Consider the following 15000-nt stretch of genomic DNA (forward strand, 5'->3'; position numbering starts at 1 on the left):
ATGCAATCGTATCTAGAAAATGTAAACGTTTACTACCAACAAATGCAACTTGAATGAACTATCTCTCTAAATAAAAAACAGAGCAGACTTTAGCATAATAATACTGCACTTAAAAAATTGCTGAGAAATGGGCGGGCTGGGCATTGGCTAATTAAGACCACCAAAGTAGGAAAAAAAAAAAAAAAAAAAAAAAAAAAAAAAAAAAAAAAAAAAAAAAAAAAAAAAAAAAAAAAACTTATGCTACACAGACACAATTAAAGTACACAATTGAAATATAACACAATTAAAGTACACTGCATTGGATTTCATAATGTTAGGTGTACATTTTCATAATAAATTATGATTTTCAATTAATGATTTTGTATATGAATACCATCAAACTTACTGCTCCATCGAATGCTTGTTAACAAACCTATATTAAGATAGAAATTCATGCATATAAAACGGCAAATGGTAAATCTTACACTAGAAAAGGGTATTACATACCTTTACAAGGTAAGAGGTATGAACATATAACCTTCATTAAATACAAAATTCATCCCTATAAAAGGGAAATTAGCAAATCTTACACTATAGTCCATTTCTTTTAGCGATGCATATTTGCACCGACTCGCGGCGGTGCCCTTTTAGCTCGGAAAAGTTTCCTGATCGCTGATTGGTTAGAATTATCTTGTCCAACCAATTAGCAATCCGGAAACTTTTCCGAGCTAAAAGGGCACCGCCGCGAGTCGGTGCAAATATGCATCGCTAAAAGAAATGGACTATAGAATAAGATATAAAATACCTTTACAAGGTAATAGGTATGAAGTTACTTAATCCAGGAGGGTTAAACACACGCATGCACAACCAAACAAAACACAAAAATAGAAGATAAATCAGTACTAGGCAACCCTTACTTTGGAGGCAATCAGCATTGAGCAAATCTTTACACTTCTCGTGGCACTTGACGCCACACTCTCCGCAGCGAACGCCCTGTCTGGCGATGCCCCACAGGAGACCCTCACACTCGTAGCAGTAGGTGGGCGAGGTGGCCGTCCACATGACGAAGTTGTGGGGCGTCGTCGAGGAGATGGGGTAGATGAGAGCCTGAAGCGTCTTCTTATAGACGTGCATTTTCTGCAGAGGCGGTTTAGGAGGAGGAGGAGATTGTGTTAGTGAGTGGTCGCGAAAAGCCGAGAGATAATCATTGGGATGACCTAAGAGTAAACGAATCTTGTGGTTCTTTTTGGCTTTTTTTTTCTATAACACCATGTAGTGTATGGGTAGGATTTTAGGATATTTGAAAGGGGGGGGGGGCGGAATTGTCCAGGAGTTCCGTTTAGGATGAAAAGTTCACGTGAAGCTTATATGGTAAACTGTAGGAAAAAAGGAATAAATCACAAAAAAAAAGAAATATAGACGAGAGAAGGAAGGCAATACGGTCAGGTAAAATGGAAGAAAAGACCAAAGCTGTCATATTGTTGGCAAAGACGAAGACTTATACAATAGTTAGAAATTTGGATCAGCATTTGATTGTAGATGCATTATCATACAACAATCTATGGAAATATTTATAAGTAAAACGCAACGTTAAATAGCATCAATATTTTTAACTATGAAGAAAACCATTAGTAAAATCACAACATTCTCAAAAAAGGAAGGAAGGAATTAACAATATTCTCAAAAAAAAAAGAAAAAAAAAGAAAAAAAAAAGAAGAAGAAAAAACCTGTCTCCAAATGCGGAAATTGAAACCTGTTCTCTTCGATCTACTTAATATTCATATATAAAACATAATTTATCTCCTGAATTCTATGTAAAAAAAAAAAAAAAAAAAAAAAAAAAAAAAAAAAAAAAAAAAAAAAAACTATACAACAAAAACCTATGTAAACAATAAATATCCTTGCTTTGAGAGACTGGAATTACATGTAATGTAATAATTACAATTAAAGCTAAGGACAGACAGCCATGAACCAACGGTAAGACCAAATTAAAAAACTCCATTTAAAGGTTTAAAGGTTTAAAGGCCGCTCATGAATGGCAGACGCAAGGGACAGTGACATTGCCCTATCAAGCAGGACAATGCCCTAGAGGCTGACCATGTATTCATATGATCAGTGCTCAAGCCCCCTCTCCGCCCAAGGTAGGACCACGGAGGGCCAGGCAATGGCTGTTGATGACTCAGCCGCTAGAGCTATAGGCTCTCCGTAAACCCCCCATCCTTGGGTCACAAAGATGGCGAGGTTGCAGCGATCAAAGGAACTAACGAGTTTGAGCAAGAAAAACGGAACATTTTAGGAGAATATAATCCATATTTGCGATTATGGACCAAGTATAATTAGCGTAAAAGAAGTTAATTGTAACGATTTCTTTATTTGCGATAATGGACCACATATAATTAGCGCTAAAGTTAACAACTAATCGTAATAATTTTCTTATTTGCGATTAAGGACTAAATATAATCAGCATAAGAGATAATAACTGATAGCAATGATTTCTTTTAAATATTTTACTCGTTATTCTTTTTTTTTTTTTTTTTTTGTATTTTCATTCTTAAAAAAAAACCACAAGTCATAAAGGCTAGTAAAAAAGTGGAAAACAACAATGACGAAGAAATTTACTTAGCGATACTATCGTGTCCTAGTGTAAATTGAAATCAAATTAAACGATATCTGGGTAAACGAAGAACCTTTTTAAAAAGTATATTAAGTTATTCAAAGGAAATGGTTTCACGATGTTACCCATCGAAAGGTAAATCTATTTTTTATGGGGTGAAAGTGGGCATAATCATCTAAATATTTATAATTTGTGCATTATACAAAAATAATCAATCCACTTTATTTCTATTCCAAATTCAGTAATATAAAGATGAATGACATACGAATCTACAATAGTTATGCAAGTTAAACACGAATCTGCAATAGTTATGCAAGTTATAAACGAACCTACAATAAGTTATGCAAGTTATAAACGAACCTACAAAACTTATGCAAGTTATATACGAATCTACGATAGATATGCAAGTTATAAACGAATCTACGATAGATATGCAAGTTATATACGAATCTACGATAGATATGCAAGTTATATACGAATCTACAATAGTTATGCAAGTTATAAACGAACCTATAATAAGTTATGTAAGTTATAAACGAACCTACAAAACTTATGCAAGTTATATACGTATCTACAATAGTTATGCAAGTTATAAACGAACCTACAATACTTATGCAAGTTATGAAAATAAAATCAATAATAAACTGAAACGAATGACACTGGACAGACAATACAACACCGTCAGCAATGAATTGCGAATAAATATGCACAAGAAATAGCCAGCCACAGTAAATTTGATAAACAAAGACTTAACATCACGCAATCCTAAATGCAAACAAATAAAAAAATAAAAAAAATAAACTAAAAAACAGCAGAGAAATAAAAGCACAGTTTCACAAAGATGCTGTAAGCGAGAAGAGCAAAGGTCACGTGACTTGGAAGAATTAGGATCATTTAAGGAATGTTAGACGAAAATGACTTCCTTTATTCTATTTCCTTTTTTGTTTTAGAACTTTCACAACTATAAAATTGCATCTAGTTATATGTATATATGATTCAAGAAAGATATTACTTGAAATGTTATTTACAACAAATTTATAATTTATTGAAATCAAGGAAGTTTGGTTGTTGATGGTTAATGGATATTCAAATCAGATTAGGGTACAAGGTCAAGGTCAAGGTCAGGATGAAGCCAAACCACGCAGTAAGTCTATTTAACCTGTTTTAGAATTACCTGACTTTTATTGGAGAAAAAAAAATAGGACTATCTTGACGTGGGGAGCATGACACACGCACACACACAGTAGGATACACAGAAACGGACCATCTTGGGTGTACAAATGGAGTTTAGGATCTACCAATTGTCAGGATAGTTTTGAAGGATGAAGGATTTGTGGCATAATTGTTTGAGAATGATGCTTAGAAATTATAATTTTAATCATTAGATAACATTTCCAAAAGACCTGGAGAGATAAATTGTAAAATTTCATTAGCAAAGAAAAATTAAAAACAAGAGGTCAAATTTACAAAATTCATAAAATAATTTAAATAATGAGACATTTCCAAAATACCGGGAGAGAGAAATTGCAAAATTGGATTACCAAAGGAAAATAAAAATGTCGAATTTACAAAATTCACAAAATAATTTGAATTATGGGACATTTCCAAAAGTCCTGGAGAGATAAATTACAAAATTTCATTCGCAAAAAAAAAAAAAAAAAAAAAGGTCGAAATTACAAAATTCACAAAATAATTTAAATAATGAGACATTTCCAAAATACCGGGAGAGATGAGTTCCAAATTTCATTAGCAAAGGAAAATATAAAAAAATATATGTCAAATTTCCAAAATCCAGAAAATAATTTATATAAAGAGACATTTCCAAAATACCGGGAGAGATGAATTGCAAAATTTCATTACCAAAAGAAGATATAAACAGGAGGTCAAATTTCCAAAATCCAGAAAATAATTCATATAATGAGACATTTCCAAAATACCGGGAGAGATGAATTGCAAAATTGCATTACCAAAGGAAAATAAAAACAAAAGGCTGAATTTGCAAAATCCCCCCAAAAAGGAAGAATATTATTTCTATAAAGAGTTAAAACAAGGTAAAAAAGAGACCGTGCATGCACGACGCACCTAGATGTGATGTAAGAAAATAAAACGGCATGGCTAAAAATTTTTTTTAAAAATAGAAGAAAAAAAAACGTGGTGCGTTATATGTCCGAATAGAAAGCTAGTAATAACGTACAGTCACCAGCGTTATGAATAACAAATCTTTCAAATCTTTGCGATGAAAAATACCGATTGAAAAGGAACGGTATGAAGAAAAAAAAAAAAAAAAAAAAAAAAAAAAAAAAAAAAAAAAAAAAAAAAAACGAGCATCTGCCGTTCAATACTACGCAAACAATGACTTTGTCACCCCGAAGCTAAGATCTGAATTCCAGAAAGTGAACAAAAGCCGAAAAAAAAATTTCAGGCCACCAAAAGTCACCAGGATATCAGATGCAGAAAGGGAAGAAGAGGAAAATTCGAAGACAATGACATCCCATTAGGACATCGAGTAACTCCAAACACGATGTCAATAACAGCAGGTCCCAAAAGCTGTTTAAGCCCTGGGGCACACCTCTCTCTCTCTCCTATTATTTAAGGTTAGGACGTCGACAGTTATAGAGTGAGGATTTGTTTAGGTCCTGGTAAGAGGGACCCATCGGCCATCACTCTTGCTAGGAGAAAATGTATATAGAGAAATATTTTATCACAATGATATATCTATGAACATTTAGATTTATTGGAGAGAGAGAGAGAGAGAGAGAGAGGAGAGAGAGAGAGAGAGAGAGACTTGCTACAATAGAACATCTATGAATATTCAAATAATGAGAGAGAGAGAGAGAGAGAGAGAGAGAGAGAGAGAGCTCTATGAATATTCAAATAATGAGAGAGAGAGAGAGAGAGAGAGAGAGAGAGAGAGAGAGAAATCTCACACGACAGAGATTAATAAAGAAGAGAAACAGACAACTTCCCTTTATTTCTTTGGAAAAAGATTCGGCAAAATTTCAAAGGCACCTGACATGCAAATAATACATCAACAGAAAATATATAATGAAACATTTCAAATGCTAAAACTATGATACCGTAAAATTAATCGAAGTACACTACAGAAAATTCACAAAGAAGCTGTAGATATGTGATACCCTCTGTATTACAAAGTTAGAAAGGCCAAAAGAAATTTTTTTTAAGAGAGTTAAAATATACGAAACGTAACACCACTAAATAGAAAAGTGTTGTGGACGAGTAATCATCCAAAAATAGTCAAAAGCAATAATCCTTAAAAGCAAAATTACTTAACATTATTTAGTCAAAAAATAGACTGTAATTTATTGAATCCTTTATTTTCAGGTAATTTACCCAAGTAATAAGTCTTAGAAGGAAAATTACCAAACATATCTTAGTCAATAAAGACTATAATCTATAGAATCCTTTCTTTTCAGGTAATTTAGTCAAAAGTAATAATTCTTAAAAGAGAATTTACCAAACATAATTTAGCCAGTGACTATAACCTATAGAATCTTTTATTTTCATGTAATTTTCCGTTTTTTTTTAAATAATCTGTTTATTCAACCACATAATAGGTAGGAATTTCGGAAGGATTAAATTGATGGACGAGGTTGGGAGCTACCAGGGGAAAAAAATACTTTCATCGACGAGGGCATACAAGAAGGACTCGGGGCTGAAGGATATGTGCCAGGATACACAATACACAAGTGCAATGTGACAATATAATTCGACTTGTGCAACTTGCATAATCAGGTGAAAGTAAAATCCAAAACCAAATAAAAATTGATTAAATCAGGAAGCATTTAGAAATAACAAACAATCATTCGGACACAAGATTCCAGTTTTTTGTTACAGTTGAATTCTGTTTGTGCTTTGCAGATGTAATAAAACAAAAACATGAACTGCACTAATAAAATGTATCCAGCAAAAAAACCTAGACACTAATAATAATGTCGACAAGCTGTTACTCGCAAAAAACTAAAATTCTTGGTGCAAATAAATCTTCGAAAAGCTAGGAAGCCTCGTGTAGGGGGGCGGGGGGTAATAATAAAAAATAAATCTCTCTATTCTATGGTTCACTTTCGTGTTATACACGAGCAACGTTTATCTATGAAATCAAAAGCATAAAAAAATTGGCATTAATTAAATAAATCGTCATACCACTGACACACAATCTAAGGTTTTATGGGCCAACGAAAATAGATTAAAAATTGAGCATCGTGGGTGATTCTCTAACAGACCCACAGACTAATGTTTATTTCAGCGATCTAACTTAATAGCTTCTTTAGATTCTTCTATCTGGGGTGGGGCAGCAAAATAATTGAAATACCTTAGAAAACAAATAAGCTACGCAACCCATGCTGCTATCTGTGCGTGTGTGCAAAAACGAAACTAATGCAAATTTCAAATATATGCAAAATGGGAAGTGTATGTATGGGTGAATTGTCTTGTTCTATGAAGTGAAAATCAGTGTTCTTGTGTGATGAATAGTTTTATAAGTAATTGTTGATATTGTAGTCCCACTGGGAAGTGATTTTATGTAGTAAAATAAATGTTCTTGTGTGTTAAATTCAGTTTTATAAGTAATTGTTGATACTGTAAGGCACTGGAAATAGTGTAGTTAAAAAAGAAATGTGTCACCGAGTGAAATTGAATGGTGACAGTGTTTGTTTTTTCCAGTAAGAGGGAGAAGTGTCAGTGCAGATTTTTTTTTAATGCAAAATGCAAGATACAGTAAGGTTTAATATATGCAAGAGAAGAGGAAAAAAGAGTGAGTTTTAAACTTCGTGAGGGGCAGTTAATGGTCGAAGTTGCATCAGAAATGAGAAGGCATTTACGTGAGTGAAGTGGAGAGGAAAATTCAAGTGAAAAGTTGGGAAGGTCTGCAGAGCTGGTGATGCCTGAGGCTTTAGGTTAGGTAAGAGTGCAAAATGCCGAAGATTACGAGGGAAAATGTGAGTCCTTAATGATACTGACATTGAAGAGATGGCTAAGTAAGGTCAAGTGGGAAGGTGCGTAGTGCACTACACGTGTAAGAAAGGTACTATAATACTGACTATACTATTTTTTTTTTTTTTTAATAAGGCGCATTTGCCCTGACTCGCAGGAATGTCCCTTTAGCTCTGGGAAGTTTCCTACTATACTCATTTTCTTTTTTAATGGGGCGAGTTTGCACCGACTCACATGGGTGCCCTTTTAGATCGGAAAAGTTTTCTAATAACTGATTGATTGGACAAAATAATTCCCACCAATCAGCTAGCAGGAAACATTTCTGAGCTAAAAGGGCACCCCTGCGAGTCGGTGCAAATGCGCCTCATTAAAAAAAAATGAGTATAGCGGATTAGTTAGAATTATTTTGTCCAACCAATCAGCTGGTAGGAAAATTTTCCGAGCTAAAAGCGCACTCCTGAAAGTCAGTACACAAGTCCCTCATTAAAAAAAAATTGAGTATAGTTAATGGGAAATGATCAAGATAAGTTTAAGTAAGAAGTGCTGAAGGGCGAGTGATGGTGCAGTATTAACCCTCGTCTTTATAAACGATTAGTATTTTCAAGGTAGAGATTTGTGAGAAGTTAAATACTATTTCTTAGGGCTAGATAATTTCCATAAAAATACGTATTCTTAGAGTCTATGGAAGTTAGAAATATTAGCATTATTTTCTAGATAATTTCCATAAAAAATACTTATTCTTAGAGTATATTAAAGTTAGAAATATTAGCATTATCTTCAAGGAAACATATTTTTGGGGGGAGTAGAATACTTACTCCTAAATAGTACATGAAAATAAGAACGTAGAGAAAGACTAATATGTTCTTCATGTATGCCGCGCCTAGACGTTTAGGGATGAGCAAAGTATGTACTTTCATATTTCACATATAATAAAATGTTTGTAAACTTTCGAAATCCTCATCTTTACGTTTTTAAACATGAATATTTGGTACACATGTCAATATAGAATAGAGTCAAAAACATTAAAGTGAATTTATTCAAGATGTTTAGTCTTGATATGAAAAGGAATAAGATCATATAACAAGAATATCATCTTCAGCAGCCTCTCATAAGTAATATTACATTTTGTGGATTAGCGTATCGAGGCTTGCAAAGAAATAAATACACAATAATAAGTTTTCTCATTGAAATATGTAAGAATGCTGCAGAATTAACCTTTCCAAAACGTTATGACAACGAGACATATTCACAAATACGAGATACAGGCAGGAAAAATTTTTGACTCCAATATTGTGTTATCAAACATGAATATTCAAATGAAAGACAAGTAAACATTGAAGAGGATTCATTACGGGCTTTGTATAAACTAACCCAGATTTTTCAACTTTTATCTATTCCTGAATCTGCTGGAGAGAAGAGGAATGTTGATCCACACTTGTAAACAATACGCATCTGACTATGTCGGAAATGACCTTCTCTGCTCTTTCGTGAAATGTTATGATGAATAATTTACTGCAATTCAGGCATTTGTAGAAAACTTATCACAAGCGAGAGAGAGAGAGAGAGAGAGAGAGAGAGAGAGAGAGAGAGAGAGAGAGAGAGAGACATTCCCTTACCACTGACTAACCTTAGTAATAGATATGATGAGAGAGAGAGAGAGAGAGAGAGAGAGAGAGAGAGAGAGAGAGAGAGAATTTACCTTAAAATCTTGTATAGATGATTTCAAGTACATCCAATTGAATCATTGAAACCGTAAATATGAAACGATGAAAAGTCTTTGGAAAAAGGCTTGCCATCGAAAGAAGATTGAAGGAATGTATGCAGAAAGAGAGTTCGTGAAACAAGGTTACAAGACAAATTGGCAGTATTGATGAGTTTTAGTAAAGATATGGGAGGTCTGTCTTCGGTCAAAAGTGAAAAATTGTGTTTATGGACTGACAAAAGTTAGTTTACATCTTTGAGAAAGAATAGGAAGTATATATATTTGGTTTTTGTTTTTGACATTCACGTCTACAAACTAAAGGGCACATGATATGAATGATGGTGTATACATGTGTACAATGTGTATGTTAATGCATATATATAATATATGCTTTTATATATATATATATATATATATATATATATATATATATATATATATACTGTATATAATATACATACACACACATAATATATATGTATATATGTGTGTATATATATATATATATATATATATATATATATATATATATATATATATATATATATATATATATATATATATATATATATATATATATATATATATATATATATATATATATATATACTGTATAATATAAAATATACATACATACATACATACATATATATATATATATATATATATATATATATATATATACTGTATAATATAAAATATATATACACACACACACACTATATATATATATATATATATATATATATATATATATATATATATATATATATAAATATATATATACAATATATATATATATATATATATATATATATATATATATATATATATATATATATATATATATAGTGTGTGTGTGTGTATGTTAAGTGAGATTATGTATTTTGTATATGTGTGAACTTGTAACGTCATATATCAACATCGAAAATCAGTTTCAAAACAACGTCATGTGTAAAATATGTTAAGTTTAATTCAAGTTTAATTTAGATATGTTAAAGAGTAAACTACCATTGTTTTTCTTAGGAAACTATAACTAGTGTATGTTGGAGAATTGGAAACTAACAGATGTTGGAAAGTGACTAACTAGTATATATTGAAAAAGAAAAATAAGGATAAATGCGTGTGTCAAGAACAATATTTGTAAATGGTAAAATGGAAACCAATCAACTTATATTATGTACAAAAATTATCATAGAGAGGCATGATCACTGACATATTCATAATGATAATAATAATAATTAATATAAACAATACTGATAATAATAATTATAATGATAATAATAATAATAAAAGGCAGAAATATATTGAAACACTATACTTACAGGGACCTAAGCCGAGGATAGAGAACAAAGAGAGAGAAAGAGGAGGAAGAAAGTGAGAAATCCTCAAATTACTAGAAAAAAAGACCCTTTTTGGTCTCTCCTTTCTTTTTTTGGATACTTGCACCACTTCCGATGATGTCATCGAAGGTCAAAGGTCACGAGAGTATCAAAGGGGATTTAAGACCACGAGAGGTTTATTGACGGGTTGCAATAGGTCACAACTTGCCTTAGTTGGGCAAAGATAACCTATTTCATGTTGAGTGAATTATGAATAATTATATATAAAGAATTGGTTAAATATTTGGGGAATTCGTAATGATTTAAAAAAAAAATATATTCAAAATGTTTTATGAAAAGACTGACTTTTGATCTATTAAATATGAAAAGGAAAAGATGGAAAATCTCTGTGTTTTGAACTGTTATGTAAATAATGATTATTATACATCGTGACCTGACCTTCTATAACGTCATCATCAAGCAGTGCGTCACCAATAGAAGGGTTAACTACCTGGTGTCACTTCGAAGTAGTATGAAGAGTATAAAAATACATAGATGATATTCTGAAATTCCAGTCACTGGGACTTTGAGGAGCTTTGTGATCATAGCTCATGTATTCATTCCAGGTCTTGACCATTTCAGAATCTAGTGTCATGCTGTGTTACATGCACCTACGGTTGAACTAACTTGGATATTTATATATATCAGATCCTCAAAAAACCAGTTGGACTTGTTAAGATTAATGTCTCATATAACTGAACTTAAGACCTAATTTTGAAAATGCATAATTTCTTTTTTTTAATTCTGTTTTCATTCTTTTCTCCTTTTTAAACATTTCTATTTAATCAACATCAAAATATCTTCAAAAGTTGTAACTTATGAACTGTCTTGAACCAAAAGGATCTCAATTCTTAAGCTGAACAGTTATGATTATATTAAGCTGACATCAAAAGATTTATTTCATATTTGGTGAGCTTTAATTAATCATTATGTCAATCTAAATAAATTTTGTTTTAAGCTGACATCAAAAGATTTATTTCATATTTGGCGAGCTTTGATTAATTAATAAATAAATCTAAATAAAATTTGTTTTGAGCTGACATTAAAAGATTTATTTCATATTTGGCGAGCTTTGATTTATCAATAAATCAATCTAAATAAATTCTATTTTAAGCTGACATCAAAAGATTTATTTCAGATTTGGCGAGCTTTGATTAACCAATAAATCAATATAAATAAATTCTATTTTAAGCTGACATCAAAAGATTTATTTCATATTTGGTGAGCTTTAATTAATCAATATGTCAACCTAAATAAATTTTGTTTTAAGCTGACATCAAAAGATTTATTTCATATTTGGCGAGCTTTGATTAATCAATAAATCAATCTAAATAAATTCTATTTTAAGCTGACATCAAAAGATTTATTTCTTATTCGGCGAGCTTTAATTAATCAATATGTCAACCTAAATAAATTTTGTTTTAAGCTGATATCAAAAGATTTATTTCATATTTGGCGAGCTTTGATTAATCAATAAATCAATCTAAATAAATTCTATTTTAAGCTGACATCAAAAGATTTATTTCTTATTCGGCGAGCTTTAATTAATCAATATGTCAACCTAAATAAATTTTGTTTTAAGCTGACATCAAAAGATTTATTTCATATTTGGCGAGCTTTAATTAATCAATATGTCGGCCTAAATAAATTTTTTTTTAAGCCGACATTAAAACATTTATATCATATTTTGCAAGTTTTAATTAATTGACATGTTAATCTAAATAAATTTTGTTTTAAGCTGGCATTAAAAGATTTATATCATATTTGGCGAGCTCTGATAAAAATGTCAATCAAATTAAATTTGGTTTAAAATGTTTAGAATGCTTTTAAAAGTAATTCATTTCATTAATTTAAATTTTCTTCTCGAATAAACAAGAAATAATCTGGTGGATTGCAAAAAGAAAAAAAAAAAAAAAAAAAAAAAAAAAAAAAAAAAAAAAAAAAAAAAAAAAAAAAAAAAAAAAAAAAAAAAAAAAAAAAATTCCTAACTCTTTATACCACTTGACATCAGCAATAAAAATCAGAGAATGATAATATTAAAGGTGCAATTGATAAATGTTTCTTCACTCAAATTTGTAGTTCGAACCTATTCACGAATGAAAAAAATATTTGCTTGGTAAGAATATTTCAAAAAATATTTCATAAACTTTTAATAAAAATAATTTAAATAGAAATAATCTTGATGATAAAAATTTAAATGATAAAAACCATCTTAATAATAATTCAAACTATAGAAATAATCTCAATAACATTTCCATTGATAAAAATATTAATTCTATAAAAATAAAAATAAATAAAAATTTTGCTAGAGACAAAAGGAACAAAAAAATTAAAACAGTTGTTCAAGAATATATATATATATATATATATATATATATATATATATATATATATATATATATATATATATACTGTATATATACATATATACATATATATATGTATATATACACTGTGTATATATATATGTGTATACATATATGTATATAATATATATATATATATATATATATATATATATATATATATATACACTCATCTACCAACAGATAGACGTTGCCAGAGAATGGTTTCCTTGTTTAGGGATAGAAATAATTCGAATCTACGTGAATGGGTTTCAATTTTTTTTTTTGAGCTCGCCCATTAAAAATTCGGTCATTAGTTTAAATAATAGTTAGAACTACTATTAAATTACATCAATTATTGATACTGCTTGTAAAAGTTGTTTATCAAGATACAACTCGATGTAAAAATTTAGTTAAATAAAAAATGATCATTCCTAGTATATATCAAAGTATTAATCTTGAAAACGCATAGAAGAATTGAGATCCTTTGGTTTTGCAGAATAGTAGATAAAAAACACTTATGAAAAAAAAAAACATATAAAACATTGAGATAAACTACAATAGTAAAATCACATTCCTACCCACATTTATATTCCAATGAAAGGAAAACAATGATATTGAATTTACTAAATTAACTAGTGATTTGCAAAAAGGAGACAAGTAATGATAACATGGGGACCACCAGGTAGTGACGCCCTCTCGTCTGAAGGAGTGACCTTAAGAGTTCTTTATAAAAACTCCTGACTGCTCTAGGCTGGTTGGAGCTACTACACCAGCTAGATATACCATGAAGGCTAATATAAATACTGCAATATATGAACATAGCTATATACATTGACAAAGAAGTTAATGTGACAGAATAGCAGAAATGTGAAAAAACAAGAAGATACTTTTCAGTGAAAGATGATAAGAATACATTAGCATTAGCTTTGAAATAAAAAAAAGGAGAGGTGCTTTGAAAACTCTCACTTCTGAGAGAGTGATAAGAGAGATATATTAATTTAACATTAATGATAACAGTAATCATGTCCTCAAAAGAGACTGGTCATAGACACCATAACTTCGAGCACAGGGTGAAGAAGTAAAATACCTCGTGAACGGGCTGTGACCTTCACCAAAAGTCAATAGTATCATTTAGTTTTGTACATATGATGAATAATTAAAAATGTCTCAAGGTGGCGTGATTAACGACACAAGTTCCAGTATAATCAGGCCTCGCAACACCTTTGGTTTAAGGATATATCGTAAGTGGCTGAAGAGGTATATCTTCAACCCTTTACAAATATCTACCAAGGAACATTTCATGCCCATTAAGACGCCCCTGGAGACTCTATGGTGGTGTTTCAATCTTTGGAGGGGGATACTCCCCCTCTGAGTCAATAGCATAAACAAGCAAAAGAGCTTTAATTATCTTACAAATAACACGCAAGAAGCAACGACCGTCACTCACCAGTTCCTCATCATTGAGCGAAGCTCTCGGGACGGCGGAAGTCAGCCCTGGATTTCTCTTCGTCGCTGCAATCGTCTGCCGAAGGTGGGTGAAGTAAGAGGGCGAGAGAGAAAGAGAAAGAGCGAAAGAGAGAGAGAGGGGGAGAGAGAAAGAGAATTCATTAATATACATAATTATACATCGTTTTATATATAGATTTCTAAATAGGAAAGGCACACACAACACTATAGCCATGTCGCCACAGCTAAGGACTTTCAATGTTCTGGTCATCAAAGGATTTTGAGGTCTTCCATTCCGGGCCATTCATTTCCCCAGGAGGGATTAAATGACTGGATCATACCCAATGGGGTGGGGGTGGGTTGGGGGTGGAATTTGCAAGTGGGGATACCCGGAAGGACATGATATCGAGATATTGGGGACATAAATAAGATGGGTTTCAGGGACATGGGATTGTTTACAATATGGCGGATCCTGTGTGACACGAACCTCAGTTTTTTTTTCCCAATGTTGAGGATTTGTCATAGGATTGGAGGATTTATAGATGTAATCGACATGAAAAAGGAAGATTATAGAAATGT

The 15000-nt window shown here is 31.3% G+C and overlaps 1 protein-coding gene across 1 annotated transcript in view; it reads right to left on the minus strand.

The window, feature by feature from the left end:
- The window catches only part of LOC137644627 (protein unc-13 homolog B-like), a 124668-nt gene that overhangs the window by 37130 nt on the left and 72538 nt on the right, over window positions 1–15000 (minus strand). The window contains exons 5-6 of the mRNA XM_068377580.1: window positions 14423–14497; window positions 897–1116 (exon numbers count right to left, since the gene is read on the minus strand). Coding sequence (XP_068233681.1) covers window positions 897–1116; window positions 14423–14497 — 295 coding nt within the window. The remainder of the gene's footprint in view (window positions 1–896; window positions 1117–14422; window positions 14498–15000) is intronic.

Source organism: Palaemon carinicauda, chromosome 7, assembly GCF_036898095.1.
Source record: "Palaemon carinicauda isolate YSFRI2023 chromosome 7, ASM3689809v2, whole genome shotgun sequence".
NCBI lineage: Eukaryota > Metazoa > Arthropoda > Malacostraca > Decapoda > Palaemonidae > Palaemon > Palaemon carinicauda.